Source organism: Chelon labrosus (genome assembly GCF_963514085.1).
Source record: "Chelon labrosus genome assembly, chromosome: 6".
Classification (NCBI taxonomy): domain Eukaryota; kingdom Metazoa; phylum Chordata; class Actinopteri; order Mugiliformes; family Mugilidae; genus Chelon; species Chelon labrosus.
In genome coordinates, this window is record NC_140342.1 from 21,142,629 (window position 1) to 21,156,272 (window position 13,644).

At 38.9% G+C, this 13,644-nt stretch overlaps 2 protein-coding genes across 2 annotated transcripts; one reads left to right on the plus strand and one right to left on the minus strand.

Annotated features, from left to right (window-relative positions):
- Positions 1-675: 675 nt before the first annotated feature.
- Positions 676-4,112, minus strand: pak1ip1 (PAK1 interacting protein 1). Its single transcript, XM_084546112.1, has 10 exons — positions 3,755-4,112; positions 3,147-3,309; positions 2,696-2,816; positions 2,482-2,556; positions 2,342-2,394; positions 2,112-2,257; positions 1,891-1,988; positions 1,700-1,799; positions 1,367-1,499; positions 676-1,189 (listed from the first exon to the last, which is right to left on the minus strand). Exons 1-10 carry the CDS (start codon positions 3,830-3,832, stop codon positions 1,077-1,079), a joined length of 1,080 nt encoding a protein of 359 aa, XP_084402238.1. The 5' UTR covers positions 3,833-4,112; the 3' UTR covers positions 676-1,076.
- A 1,544-nt stretch (positions 4,113-5,656) lies between these two features.
- Positions 5,657-13,481, plus strand: LOC311489020 (uridylate-specific endoribonuclease C-like). Its single transcript, XM_084545915.1, has 7 exons — positions 5,657-5,813; positions 7,563-7,662; positions 10,047-10,158; positions 10,254-10,375; positions 11,104-11,216; positions 12,116-12,269; positions 12,409-13,481. The coding sequence occupies exons 1-7, from the start codon at positions 5,803-5,805 to the stop codon at positions 12,667-12,669; spliced, it is 873 nt and encodes a 290-aa protein (XP_084402041.1). The 5' UTR covers positions 5,657-5,802; the 3' UTR covers positions 12,670-13,481.
- Positions 13,482-13,644: the final 163 nt, after the last annotated feature.

Sequence of the window (13,644 nt, forward strand, 5' to 3'; positions counted from 1 at the left end):
ACAGATTTTATAAAATTTAAGAAAAATTTGTCTCCTAGCAACTCCATAAACACTTGGGGAAAACGTTAAAAAAAACGTTTACTCGCTAGTTTCTATGGTTTCTTTTTGATTTGATTTGACAAAAAATTTGTTTCTTAGCAACTTCCTAAAGGAACATTTAACTTAAAATTAACATTCATTATATAAGTATGCTTGCTAGTTTCTATGATGTTTTTATTGATAAGACTGTTTCTATAATGAAATTTAAAACAGTTTCCTGGTAACTCCTTAAACACTTAATTTCACTTCCAGTCACTTAAATAGTTTATTTCTTACTCGCTAGTTTTTATGATTTTTTTTTTATTAACTGTACGTATATACAAGATTTGATGTAGTTTCTAAAATTTCAAACAACTTAAGTTTCTCAGCAACTTCCTAAAGAAGCGTTTAATTTCTCAAGTTTTTCTCACGCTTTCAAAATAAAATTACAGTTGCTCTATTATTTCTGTGCGTACAAAACATGTTTTATTCAAATAAACAAAATAGTTTCCTAGCAACTTCCAAAACACCTGGGGCATTTCACTTCCAGTTTTTCTAAAAAATTAAAACATAACAGTGTCCTAGCAACATTGGTTTTAGCTGCTATGGTTCATTTTTATGCCTTTTCAAGCAACTACCTAAATGCCCGTGACATTGCCAGTTTCTTTGATTCATTTTTAATAGTTTCTAATAAATAAAATATAGTTTATGTAGATAAGCACAAAAGAGGCAACTTGTAAGATAATCCTTTAATTTATCCCACAGTGACAATTCATGTCATGAATGTTTTTTTTTAATACAGTCAGCAGCTGGGCTTTATCACCTCCTTGTGGATCCACAACAAAATACTGATAAAATATAACTATAACTCAAGATATAAAACATTGTTGTTGTTTCCTATCGTCCCGTCTTCTTTTCAGTGCTGACAGTGAACATAGTCACACTCTGTACTTTATCTCCGCTCTGTGGCAACCACTAACAGGAAACGTGTGGCAAAGTAAGTCACGATATAAACAGCGCACAGTTCACTTAATAAATTTTTTTTATTGTCGGCCAATTTATTTCGCACCGTCCTTTTTCTTCTTCTTTTTGGGTTTGCTCTCATGTTCAAGAACAACTTCTTCTGCTGTAATTCGGACTCTCTTTGTCTTTGATAGTTCCCGAGTGAGTTCTGTGGACAGAAGCAGAACAATTATTAATGTTAACAAGAGACATCTTTGAACTTGAATGCAGCTGAATGGGTCTTTTTTTTTTAAATTTATTTCTGCTCCCAGTGCATTTCTGTCTATCAACATTTAATATCCTATTTTATAATACAATGATAAAGTGTGTGTTTCCATGACTCCACCTTCAGATGTTGTTGCCTCAGATGCCGGTTCCTCAGCGATCCCCTGCACTGACGAAGGTTTCCACACGGCGAGGCACGTCAGCCGAGCTGTTGTGTTCACTTCCCCCAACAGGGTGGGAGACTCCAGCTCCTCCTGGACGACGGGAGAAGTAAAGCAGCAGCTCAGCAGGATTTCAATGGTGACACTTAAAAGTATTTGCAAATACTTTCAAGCTACGCTAGGTTAATTAAGAGGACGTGACTTAAAATTATGTATAAGCAATTTAAATTAAAATACAGCAGTTAAACAACCTCTACTCAAATGTTAAAAATAAACACCAGGAAGAGATGTACCTCAGTAAGATGGATTTTCCACATTTTGATGAATCCGTCATTTGAAGCGGTCGCCACCACGCAGTAATCGTCCACGATCAAACTATCAATCGCTTTCACTCTGAAATCACAAACGGATGCAGAGATTGTTGCAAAGACAGGAATACATGAAGTCAAACATAGTGGAGTACGAAACAACACACTGAACTTACCTGGTTTCATGAGCCTTGAACTCACACACACATTGCACTTTGCTCACATCACACAACCTCACGGTCTCATCGTCTCCTGCGACGGCCAGGATGGAGTTCTGAAACACAAGCAGCGGTTATAACAAGTGTTCAAACGGCGTTTCTTCTGATTATTATCATCGTATTTTGGTCTATATCAAACGTTAAAGTAAACATCACCGAGCTGTAGACGCAGAACTCACATTTAAGAACTTGACACACGAGATCCTCTTGGGGTTTGTGATCGTTCCCGTCACAGATGCCGTCTCTAGATCATAGACGTCCACTTTGTCGTTCATCACCACCACGTATTTATCCCCTTCCGGAGACCATCTCACAATATCGGCATCTGCAAAGAAAGACGTCTGTATTTTTATATCAGAGAATGACATTAAACCCGTTTCTTTACGTCTCCAGACGAGGGAGAACTCACTCAGTTTTATGTTTTTGATGAAAGCCGATCTTCCGTTAACGAGATTCCATGTTCTAAAAAGGATGAAAAGACATAAGCCATTATTATATATTATATAGTCACCTGTCGATGCGTCTTTTCAGGAAAGCTTTGAATTTTACCTGAGAGTCTTATCCGTCCCAACTGTAAGCGCAAGTTTCCCAGAAGGATGGACAGACAGCGACGTGACCTGGCCTCTGAGGGAAATGAGAGAATAAAGAAACACTTAGAGTCACGCTCAGCGACATTTAAGGCAACAACAAACATAAATAAATAAATGAACGAATAAATAAAGCCCCCTCAGAGCATCTGCAAGACCTTTCCGTGTGTGCTTACTTGTGAGCTTTGATGGATTTCAGACACTCCCACTTCTTGGTGCTCCACACACACAGCAGCCCATCCTCTCCTCCGCTCAGCAAGTGGGACGTCCCATAAAACTCGAGGCAGGAGATGGAGCCTGAGCGGTAAAAAGGGGATTGTGAGTCAGGCATGCAAACGACAAGCGACGGACTTTAGTGTCTTTACAAAACATTTAATTAACCAAAGGCACTTCTTTGATGACATTTTACATCTCTAATCCCAGCAAACCAGAAAAAAATAATTATACATATAACTATATACCTATAGCAGGAGGAGTCTATATGTACCTGGGTGATTATTAACCACCTCCACATAAAATGAACATGAGAAATCAACAATGAACACTAGTGACTAGTACATTGTGCACGGTATAAATGAGAGGAATCATACGTTTACACAGGCAACACAACCTGAGCCATCAACCCACCGTCATGATGCAGCAGGGCGCCGTGCTCGATCCTCTTCTTCATGTCGTACAGCTGAATGGTCTCATCTTTGCTTCCCGTGACCACAAACCTCTCGCTGGCGGCCACAGCCGACACCGAGGCCGTGTGAGCGTGATGTGTGAAGTCTGCCTTGGCCGTCCACTCCTGCAGGACAGAAGAAGACATGATGCACATGAAAACAATGGTGTAAAGGAGGAGAGATAAGGGAGGAAAGACATAAAGTCCTGACTTTGGAGCAGGATAAACTGCTAAATTAATTGACTTATTGCATATCCTGACAACAAATAGTTAAATTGGTTATTTATGTTTAAGCTATTGCATGACTATTGCATTTATCTCTGCATGTAAATATTATTTGTCGTTTATGCAAGGCTTTTACAGTTACAGTGTAAACAAAAGTTTTAAAAAATAAGATCACAATATCAATCAACCTACAAAAACACATTAAAACATATGATCCTAATTTCCAAATAATAATAAAAACCTTAATTATTATATTAAACACAGAATGTACGCTTGCAGGACGGTGACAGCTGACAGAATAAATTAAATTAACAAACTACCACACAAATTAACACTCCCAACTTACCTTTTCATCAGTTTTCACTCGGTAACCAAACGTGATCTGCTCGTAGCTGCCAGCAATGAGCCCCAACACAGCTGCCATGCTACCCCTGTTACCTACAGCGAGCTAAGCTAGTCGGCTAATTAGCTTTCTTTAAACTCAAGAAATATTGTCGTCCGGTTTAGGGAACAGGTGCTAACAGTCTAAACAGAGAACTACATGAGAAAAGGGCTTGATAATAAACCAAGGAAAGACGCGGAAAAGCTACATACACATGAAACTACTGACTATTTTTTTTGCAAGACACACTTCCAAACAACGCGTGGAGTTCTGGCGCATGCGCAAAGAGTACTGCTTCCCATTCGACGTGTATGGGTTTTCAAAATAGAAGCATAGACAGGTCACGTTGTTGCTCCAAGACTCAAATTTCTCGATGAGAAATGTGTTTTTCTTTGATATTTATATATAAATAACACACTGCTCCTAGCCGAATTTATAGAACTAAAAAATATAAACATAAAAGAGGTGAGAAACATATATAGGAGAGTCATCAGCGCTTCAAGGACTGGGCAGGTTTTGCGTCAGTTCTTCATGTGCACTTGCCGTTGCTGTCTTGTGTCAGTCATGCAGATCCAGGTCAGGACTGGTTTAAGAATTACAAGCATTTTTTATCCACAGGTTGTCAGGAGCTCAGATATGATTGGGGACTTCAAACGGTATTCCATGGACGTATGAGGAATGTTCCTCTGTTATTTCATCATCATTTACGCTTTAGTATATGTGTATCTATGACAGATGTATGTTTATCTTGCTGCTCTCTTCTCTCTTTCTTCTGTCTATACCCGGCTGGCCTTAGGCAGATGGGTTCCTCCATATGAGCTGGGTTCCGCTCGAGGTTTCTTCCTGTTAAAAGGGAGTTTTTCCTTGCCACCGTCGCCTTCAGGCTTGCTCTGGGGGTTTCAGGCCGGGTTTTGTAAAGCGTCTTGTATTGTTATTGACGCTATATAAATAAAATTGAATTGAATTGAATTGAATTTGAACGGATAAAAGGGCAGGAGGTGTTTGCACAACATGCGTTCAAATTAGCTTTTAATGCAAGTGAAACATGCCGTTTTTAGGCGGCAGAAACAAAACAGATCCATCAGATACTGTAGATAGTCACCTTAATACAATCAAGCAAAGCCCCTTCACAACATCCAGTCGTGACTCTCTCTCGTTGTCAGGCATGTCATTATCCAAGTCTGCTAGAAAGTCTAGACTTCACAGTAGCAATTATAAAGATCTAAAAGAGATTTAGATGTAAAACGTCTAGAGCAGTTGTGAAACAGGATTGTTTGGACGGTGGAAGCTAAGATCAACCTTAATCTTAGGTTCAGAATGGCTGGCGCTGGTTGAGTCGGTCACCTCATCTCAGCCTGACTGAGCATGCATTCCAAATGTTGAAGACAAAATGAAAGGCAGAATTGCACGAACAAATGACAACAACGATGGCTGCATTCAAGGCCTTCTTTGGTGAAGTGCAGGGGTTTTGGGCTTCAGGCAGTCATTGCCTGCAGAGGATTCTGCAACATAATGCGCAGACTAGACAACACAAAATAAACTTCATAATCTTCTTCTTGTTCATGATCTTATTTTTTCAGTTTTTATTCTTCTTGGTGTTGTGGCTGACAGACATCCTCTATCTGCTTCAATCAGAAATTTCAATTTCTCCTGAACCTACTTTCAGCTGTCATAAAATAGATTTAGACAGATTCTGACAGTGACTAAATCAGTCATTAGAACATGTCCTTCCTTTTATAATGAATATCACACTGTCAGCTATAAGGCCATGTGACATTTAGACTTTAAATTCACACTTATGCAATCGGTTTTATCATTTTTTTATGGTTTTATGTTTTAATCACGTGATAAGCCCTGCCCCCTTCTGAGGGGGCGGGGTGTGGACGCGTTCCTGCCTCGTAATTGGCTGGTTCCCTTGGTGACATCATGAGTGACGCCCCACATAACAGTCCCCTAACAACGGTGGTTTTGAGTGAGGATGTGAGAAGTAGGTTTTTCCTCTGCACGAAATCATGGCGAGGGGGTAAGTTTTTGGACATTAAAATAATGACAAAAAAAAACACGAGAATTAGTTCTATTTTTCAGTGTTTCCACTTTCCGTTAAATGTTGTCGATGTCTTCAGACACTTTTCAACTCTTTGTTTCCATTTCAAGTCGGAAATGTTTGGTGTAAACATGCAACTGCGCTGTAACATGATCCTCTTCATGGTCCTTCTTCTTCAGACAAGTTTAAACAGTTTAAAAAACTTTGATCTAAAACACAGCACACACTTTGGTTCAAGCCACCAGCTGCTCTCAGTGCAGATTGCAGGTTTGCACAGTGGGCACAGTGTTGTGTGAGGGTTGTTTTTTAGTTTGCATGTGTGTGCAGAAAAGTCTGGTATTGATTAGAGGGTTGAATTATACAACAAAACAAACAGGACGTAGCTGACTCCAGACAGTCTCTGCTGCAATAAAAGTCTGTAACAGCTGGCTGTTCTCCCTTGTGATGTTCACTGCCGTCCCTAGAGAATAAATTAAGAACAGAGGAGTTTCTGTCTGAATATGTGCCCTTTCATGTCGTTTGCTTCTTTCTCAACTCTTTCCAAATGTGTCACATATTCGTGCCATTTTACAGGACAGGAAGGGTGTGACTACTACAGTGATCCCGGTTCACTTTAAATGGCAGTTATTGAGTCTTTTTTGGAAGATGGTTAAAAGTAAAAAAAAAAAAAGTTATCCAAAGATGAGATTGGTTTCAGTGGCACAAAGTGCATCTGAAAATGTTTTATCTCATATTTCAAGCCGTGCACGGAGCCATGCAGTTGTTGTAACTTAATGATGGCGGTGGAGTCGTGCCGCTCTTGTCTGTTGTCCCTGGTGTCACTGACTATAACAAAAGAAAACACCAGCAGTGAGACCGGTCGCTGGGAACAAACATGGATGAAAACTGCACACAGCTTCAGGCTGCAGTGGCAGTTGCAGAAAAAAAAAAAAAATGCAAATTAAAATGTGATCTGGATTTCCTCTGTAGTTTCCTCTGGGTTTTAATATAGATGCACAGTTCTTACATGCACCTAAACACATTTACGCACACATTTAATAGTCTACTGTAAGAGGCTAGGATGTTATTTAATCAAAAACACTTGTTACACTTGCTTCCATACATAAACTGTACATAGATTTCTGCCTCGAGATTTCTGCAATCGGTGATGGATCTGTGTGCAAACTATTCGGCAAACTAAACTTATAAAAGATTATATTACTGGATAATACTGTAATATATTTGTCGTATATTATTCGTGTCACAATATAACAAATGCAAAAATAAAATAAAATCTTGAGACATATCTCCCAACTGTTTCCACTTAGCAACAGGATAAGTTTGTTATGCAGAGACGGTTTTGTGTATATATATCAACTTCCTCTTGTCTACTCATAACAGAATGAATGACACATGCTTACAAAAAAAAAGGTACAGATGAGTAGGAGGTTTCCTGAGTGCTATGTCGTGCTTGATGCTGAATTAATCACTGAAAAAAGGGAAGTCACAAAAAACAGGCTTCCCCTTCACCATTGATTCCTTTCAGGATTTAAAATATAGCAATTGAAGCAATTTCCCTTGTGGATCAATAAAGTTTATCTAAGTCTAAGGACAGCTCACTGCTTCTTACTATCAAAATCCATTGTCAGGTATCATACCTGAGTTAATAATTTCTGTAAATGTCAAAAATATCTTTGACCGTGTGTAATTGACTGTGTTTTTTTTTTTTTACTTTTGTGTTTTCCACAGTCAACAGGCTAGCCAGGAGCTCACTGAGGTGCTAAACCAACTCTGGTCCCTAGACAATAACCGCCTCAAGCCGGGTACCGATTACATTATATCCCTTCAGGTCAGTGCTGCTGGTCCGCCATCGAAGCTTCTCCTTTACAATGCAAAGCGCTCGGTCACAGACTCATGCAATAAATGCAAACCCCATCTGGGCCAGAAGCTAGTTTAACAGAAGAGCCTCTCAGTAATATGACCTGCACCCGATAGAATCTGCTACGGAAAATGCAGTCAGAAAGCTGGTGATGATCGATAAAAAAAGTTGTATCTTGGGAGTCTGGGAGTGTGACAGGACAATTAGAATGTTGGTCAGCTATGACCGAACAATCAGAATGCTTTTGGCTTATGACAGAATATTTATAGAGTTCTGTATTATGACAGATCAATTAGAATGTTGGTCAATTATGACCGAACAATTAGAATGTTCGTCAATTATGATAGAACAATTAGAATGTTGGTCGACTATGATAGAACAATTAGAATGTTGGTCAACTATGACAGAACAATTAGAATGTTGGTCGACTGTGACCGAACAATTAGAATGTTGGTCAACTATGATAGAACAATTAGAATGTTGGTCAATTATGATAGAACAATTAGAATGTTGGTCAACTATGACCGAACAATTAGAATGTTGGTCAACTATGACCGAACAAGTAGAATGTCGGTCGACTATGACCGAACAATTAGAATGTTGGTCGACTATGACCGAACAATTAGAATGTTGGTCAATTATGATAGAACAATTAGAATGTTCGTCAATTATGATAGAACAATTAGAATGTTGGTCGACTATGATAGAACAATTAGAATGTTGGTCAACTATGACAGAACAATTAGAATGTTGGTCGACTGTGACCGAACAATTAGAATGTTGGTCAACTATGATAGAACAATTAGAATGTTGGTCAATTATGATAGAACAATTAGAATGTTGGTCAACTATGACCGAACAATTAGAATGTTGGTCGACTATGACCGAACAATTAGAATGTTGGTCAATTATGACCGAACAATTAGAATGTTGGTCAATTATGACCGAACAATTAGAATGTTGGTCAATTATGACAGAACAATTAGAATGTTGGTCGACTATGACTGAACAATTAGAATGTTGGTCGACTATGACTGAACAATTAGAATGTTGGTCGACTTTGACCGAACAATTAGAATGTTGGTCGACTATGACCGAACAATTAGAATGTTGGTCGACTATGACTGAACAATCAGAATGTTGGTCGACTATGACTGAACAATTAGAATGTTGGTCAATTTTGACAGAACAATTAGAATGTTGGTCAATTATGACCGAACAATTAGAATGTTGGTCAATTATGACAGAACAATTAGAATGTTGGTCAACTATGACTGAACAAGTAGAATGTAGGTCGACTATGACCGAACAATTAGAATGTTGGTCAATTATGACAGAACAATTAGAATGTTGGTCAATTATGATAGAACAATTAGAATGTTGGTCGACTATGACTGAACAATTAGAATGTTGGTCAACTATGACCGAACAATTAGAATGTTGGTCAATTATGACCGAACAATTAGAATGTTGGTCGACTATGACCGAACAATTAGAATGTTGGTCAATTATGATAGAACAATTAGAATGTTGGTCGACTATGACTGAACAATTAGAATGTTGGTCAACTATGACTGAACAATTAGAATGTTGGTCAATTATGACCGAACAATTAGAATGTTGGTCAATTATGATAGAACAATTAGAATGTTGTTCGACTATGACTGAACAATTAGAATGTTGGTCGACTATGACTGAACAATTAGAATGTTGGTCGACTTTGACCGAACAATTAGAATGTTGGTCGACTATGACTGAACAATTAGAATGTTGGTCGACTATGACTGAACAATTAGAATGTTGGTCGACTATGATAGAACAATTACCATGTTGTTCAATTATGACTGAACAAGTAGAATGTAGGTCGACTATGACTGAACAATTAGAATGTTGGTCGACTATGACTGAACAATTAGAATGTTGGTCGACTATGATAGAACAATTACCATGTTGTTCAATTATGACAGAACAACTAGAATGTTGGTCGACTATGACCGAACAATTAGAATGTTGGTCGACTATGACCGAACAATTAGAATGTTGGTCGACTATGACCGAACAATTAGAGTGTTGGTCGACTATGATAGAACAATTAGAATGTTGGTCAATTATGACCATACAATTAGAATGTTGGTTGTCTCTGATAGAACAATCAGAATGCTTGTGGCTTGTAACATTTATAGTGTTCTGCATTATGACAGAACAATCAGAACCACAAATAATACTGTCATCATTACATCTTTTAAGATCTTTAGCCCACTCAGATTTCAGTTTCTACCAGTTAGATGTCAGTGAAGATGACTAGAATTTCATCAACATGCTGGCTGAAGTTGTATGTGCTTTGTTTTACTCAGGGGAGAGCAGGTTACGTTGCTCAGGGCAGTAACTATGCTAGAGACCGGGCCAGGGATCCACTCTTCACATATGTCAACGAAGACAAACTGAAGCACATCGAGACATATGCACGTAAGTAGCAGCTCAGGTCTTTATTTTCCACATTTTTTTTTTTCCTGATTACGTTTCTATTTCACAGTTTAACAAGCAAATGTATTTTTATGCAGATTTCATCAACTTGTTGGACAACTATGAGACGTCCACAGGCGTGTCAGAGACGGTCACTTCAGAGGAGCTTAAAGAGAACAGGCTCTTTATTGACTCCATCATGGAGACGGATCTCATGAAGGTACGGTAGCTTTCTTTGCGGGAGGCAGTCATCTCAGCAGCACCATCGCTCAACACACACTCTTATGCTCAAACAGAACAAAACAATGATCCTACACAGCAGCTGTGTACACTCCTGGTTACCTGCCAGAGTGATGACCAAGTGTCAACCAAGCTGCTGCTTACTGATGGGTTTAGTGAGGATTTGACACACAGTAAATGTAAAGGTGACATTCTGTTATATACTTCTATATGTTCCTGATTGCCTTTGGACCTTTTATAAGTATTTAGTATCACTCATCAGGAAGTTGACACCTTTCCCTTTTACAGCACCTGTAATCACAGTATAAGTTTACCATTTTTTATAACAATAAGTTATTATGGTGTGCTATTTTAAAATTGTGCACCTTTTATTTAGTATAAATCAGTATTTTATGATATTGTTGTACATTGCTCATTACTCATTTTGTGCTCAGCAAAAAGAATGAACAACCCAAAGTATCAATTGCGGACAAAAGTGTTTAAAAATAAAAAGTCTGTCTTTTTCAGCATGTGTTTTTATCTGCTGTAGCCGCTATAGGTGATCAGTCCTGCATTTTGTACTTGGTACTTTTAGCATATTTCAGCTACATTTCTTTGACACAGTTCAGTTATTGTCTTGGCCAAGTATGAACGTTCAGTCTCAAGTGTAACAGAGTTTTCACCTGTTGCTGTTTTATTTACTTACTTACTTACTATTTTGACTTGCAGTGCGCTCACAAGTATCTGGTCAAGAAGGGGCAGTCGCCTGCAGACCCTGGGCAGTTCAAGAGGCAGCTGTACGACATCTGGTTCCGCCTCTACCACCGGGACAGAAGTGGAGGGTGAGTCTGACTCTAACAGCAGGGGGAGCTGCTGCAACATGGAAAGAAGAAGAAGCAATGACAAACAAGCAACATGTAGCATGAATGAACGGTTTTTGTTAAACAGCCTCAGGTGTGGTTTTTAGCATATAGATGTTACCTCGTAACAAACATCAACCATGGAGTGTTTTGGGTCTTTCGAACATCATGCACTCTCTCCCAGGCGACCCAGCTTGGGTTGACCAGGCCCCAGGTTGTGTCCAGGCAGCCCTACCTTGCCCACGGCTCTCCATAGCCACCTTATGGCAGTTTCTTGATGGCCCTTCGCTTACTGGCCCCTGTGATGCCCAGCATGTTGTAGGCATGGCAGAGAGACTGGCCTGCGAACTCTCTGCATCCCACCTCAATGGGCTCACACTGCGCTCGCCACCCGTTGTTCCGGCAGTCATCCACTATCTCTGCATATCTTGCCCTCTTCCTCTCATTAGCCTCCTCGATGCAGTCCTCCCAAGGGACAGTGAGTTCCGGGAGGATTATCTGTTTGGAAGCTTCTGGGATGAGCAGCAAGTCTGGCCGCACTCTAAAAGCATCAACAAGGAATTTAAAAGCATGTGCACAAATAATTGCAATCACAAAAATTTATGTAAATAATCTTTTGCGTGTTTATTGTTGTTTGTTTAGTGTTTTTTAATGCTAAGTAGGTGTTAATGCATGCAACAACCAGTCTGGTGTTAAGTGTATATATTTAAAATGTATAAAGGTGTTTCCTTGAAGGAGAGTTGTAGGTTGTGTCACCTTCAGTGTTTATGTCCTTTGGCTGAGCCCACAATGCAAACACTACAGATAAGAGGCCCTTTGGACGAATAAGGGCATACACAGAAACCTAACTTATTAATCTTTGGGTTTTATTTTCATTATAGTGAAGATTCCTGTGGATTTGAACATGTGTTTGTTGGAGAAACCAAATACGGCCACGAGATCATGGGTCTCCACAACTGGGTCCAGTTCTACCTGCAGGAAAAGCACGGCCATGTCGACTATAAAGGCTACAAAGCAAGAGACAACAAAGACACAGTAAGATAATCGCGTTTATTCAACACACAGTGAATAGTTGGCACACTGGAAACTGGATTTATTTATTATTAACTTAAACTGTTGGTACTGCTACTGATTAACAAATAAATGTATTTGTTTTTCTGTTATTGAATTACAGCCTGATGAGGACGACCATGTCCTGAACCTGCAGTTCAGCTGGAAAGGCTTGGTGAAGCCGGTTGGTGGCTCCTTCATCGGTGTCAGTCCGGAGTTCGAGGTCGCTCTCTTCACCATCATCTTCCTCATGTCCACCGAGAAGACGACGTCCGTGGTGGTGAAAGTGGACGAGTACATGCTGGAGCTGGTGGTCTGTCGGCACGGACGATCCATCGGCACGTCCTACCCCAAACTGCTCAGCAGCAACAACAGGGATCTGTAATATGTCAACACCCCAGCTGTTTTAAAACTTCATTATTACGCAGTATAATCTTAAAACAAACCTGGATCAGGTTCTCTTTGCAATAAATATCATGTTTATGCTATCAAAAGGTTTACTGATCTCAACTGATACCATGTACAGTGTTATTAAACACATTTCTGCCATTCTTTATCCCGTTATGAAGGAATGTCTTTTGTTTACATTAGTTTGATGCCCCTTTACAAAACCTACCTAATAATTCAAGTTTCAATTGGCAGGGAAGGGATGGTTAAATGAAACTGAAAGTACGTGTTTTCTCCTGAATTAATTCACCCCCTTAGAGATGTTACTAATAATACAGAAATCTAGCATAAAGATATGAGGCTGCAACTACTTAGTCATCTGGCAGTCCTGCCAGTTGACTGAAAAGACAGGGAAAATGTAAAAAAATAACATTATGTAAATGTTTTAAAGACAATTACAAGTTTTCAGTTATTGAGACTTAAGAAATATATAAGAGAATTTTGAGTATAAATTTGAGTATAATTGTAGAAAATCTGAAATACATATAATATCTAAACTGGAAAAGAAATGAGAAATATGAAAAACATATCCTTTTTTTCTGATGAAGTATTGTTTATTTGTGGTTAATATTCACTACCGTTGTATTCTGTGCTCTATATGCAGCTATATATCACAGTCATATGTCTGTTACACATTTTGTAAGTTGTGTATTTCATTTTTTGACTTGTAGCCTATTAAACGGCAATGCCATTACATACATATATGGTGTTTGACCCGGATATAACAATAAAACATGAACGTGAACAGTAGTTTTTTCGTGTGTACAGATTTATTTCTATGTTTATTTGTCTATATATCTACTACACTCGTACTACGGAAGCGTATTGCTGCCACACTTTAGAAAAAAAAAGGCTCAATATTAAGTAATTACGTGAAAGTTTCATGTTATAACAATATATTTTTCACGTTTTA

Coding starts and splice junctions, on each gene's coding strand:
- pak1ip1 (XM_084546112.1), bottom strand. CDS start 3,832: ATGGCAGCTGTGTTGGGGCTCATTGCTGGCAGCTACGAGCAGATCACG. Junction 2,395..2,481: donor GGGACGGATAAGACTCTCAG/GTAAAATTCAAA, acceptor CATCCTTTTTAG/AACATGGAATCTCGTTAACG. Junction 1,989..2,111: donor CGTGTGTCAAGTTCTTAAAT/GTGAGTTCTGCG, acceptor CTTGTGTTTCAG/AACTCCATCCTGGCCGTCGC.
- LOC311489020 (XM_084545915.1), top strand. Junction 10,159..10,253: donor GCACATCGAGACATATGCAC/GTAAGTAGCAGC, acceptor ATTTTTATGCAG/ATTTCATCAACTTGTTGGAC. Junction 12,270..12,408: donor CAAGAGACAACAAAGACACA/GTAAGATAATCG, acceptor ATTGAATTACAG/CCTGATGAGGACGACCATGT.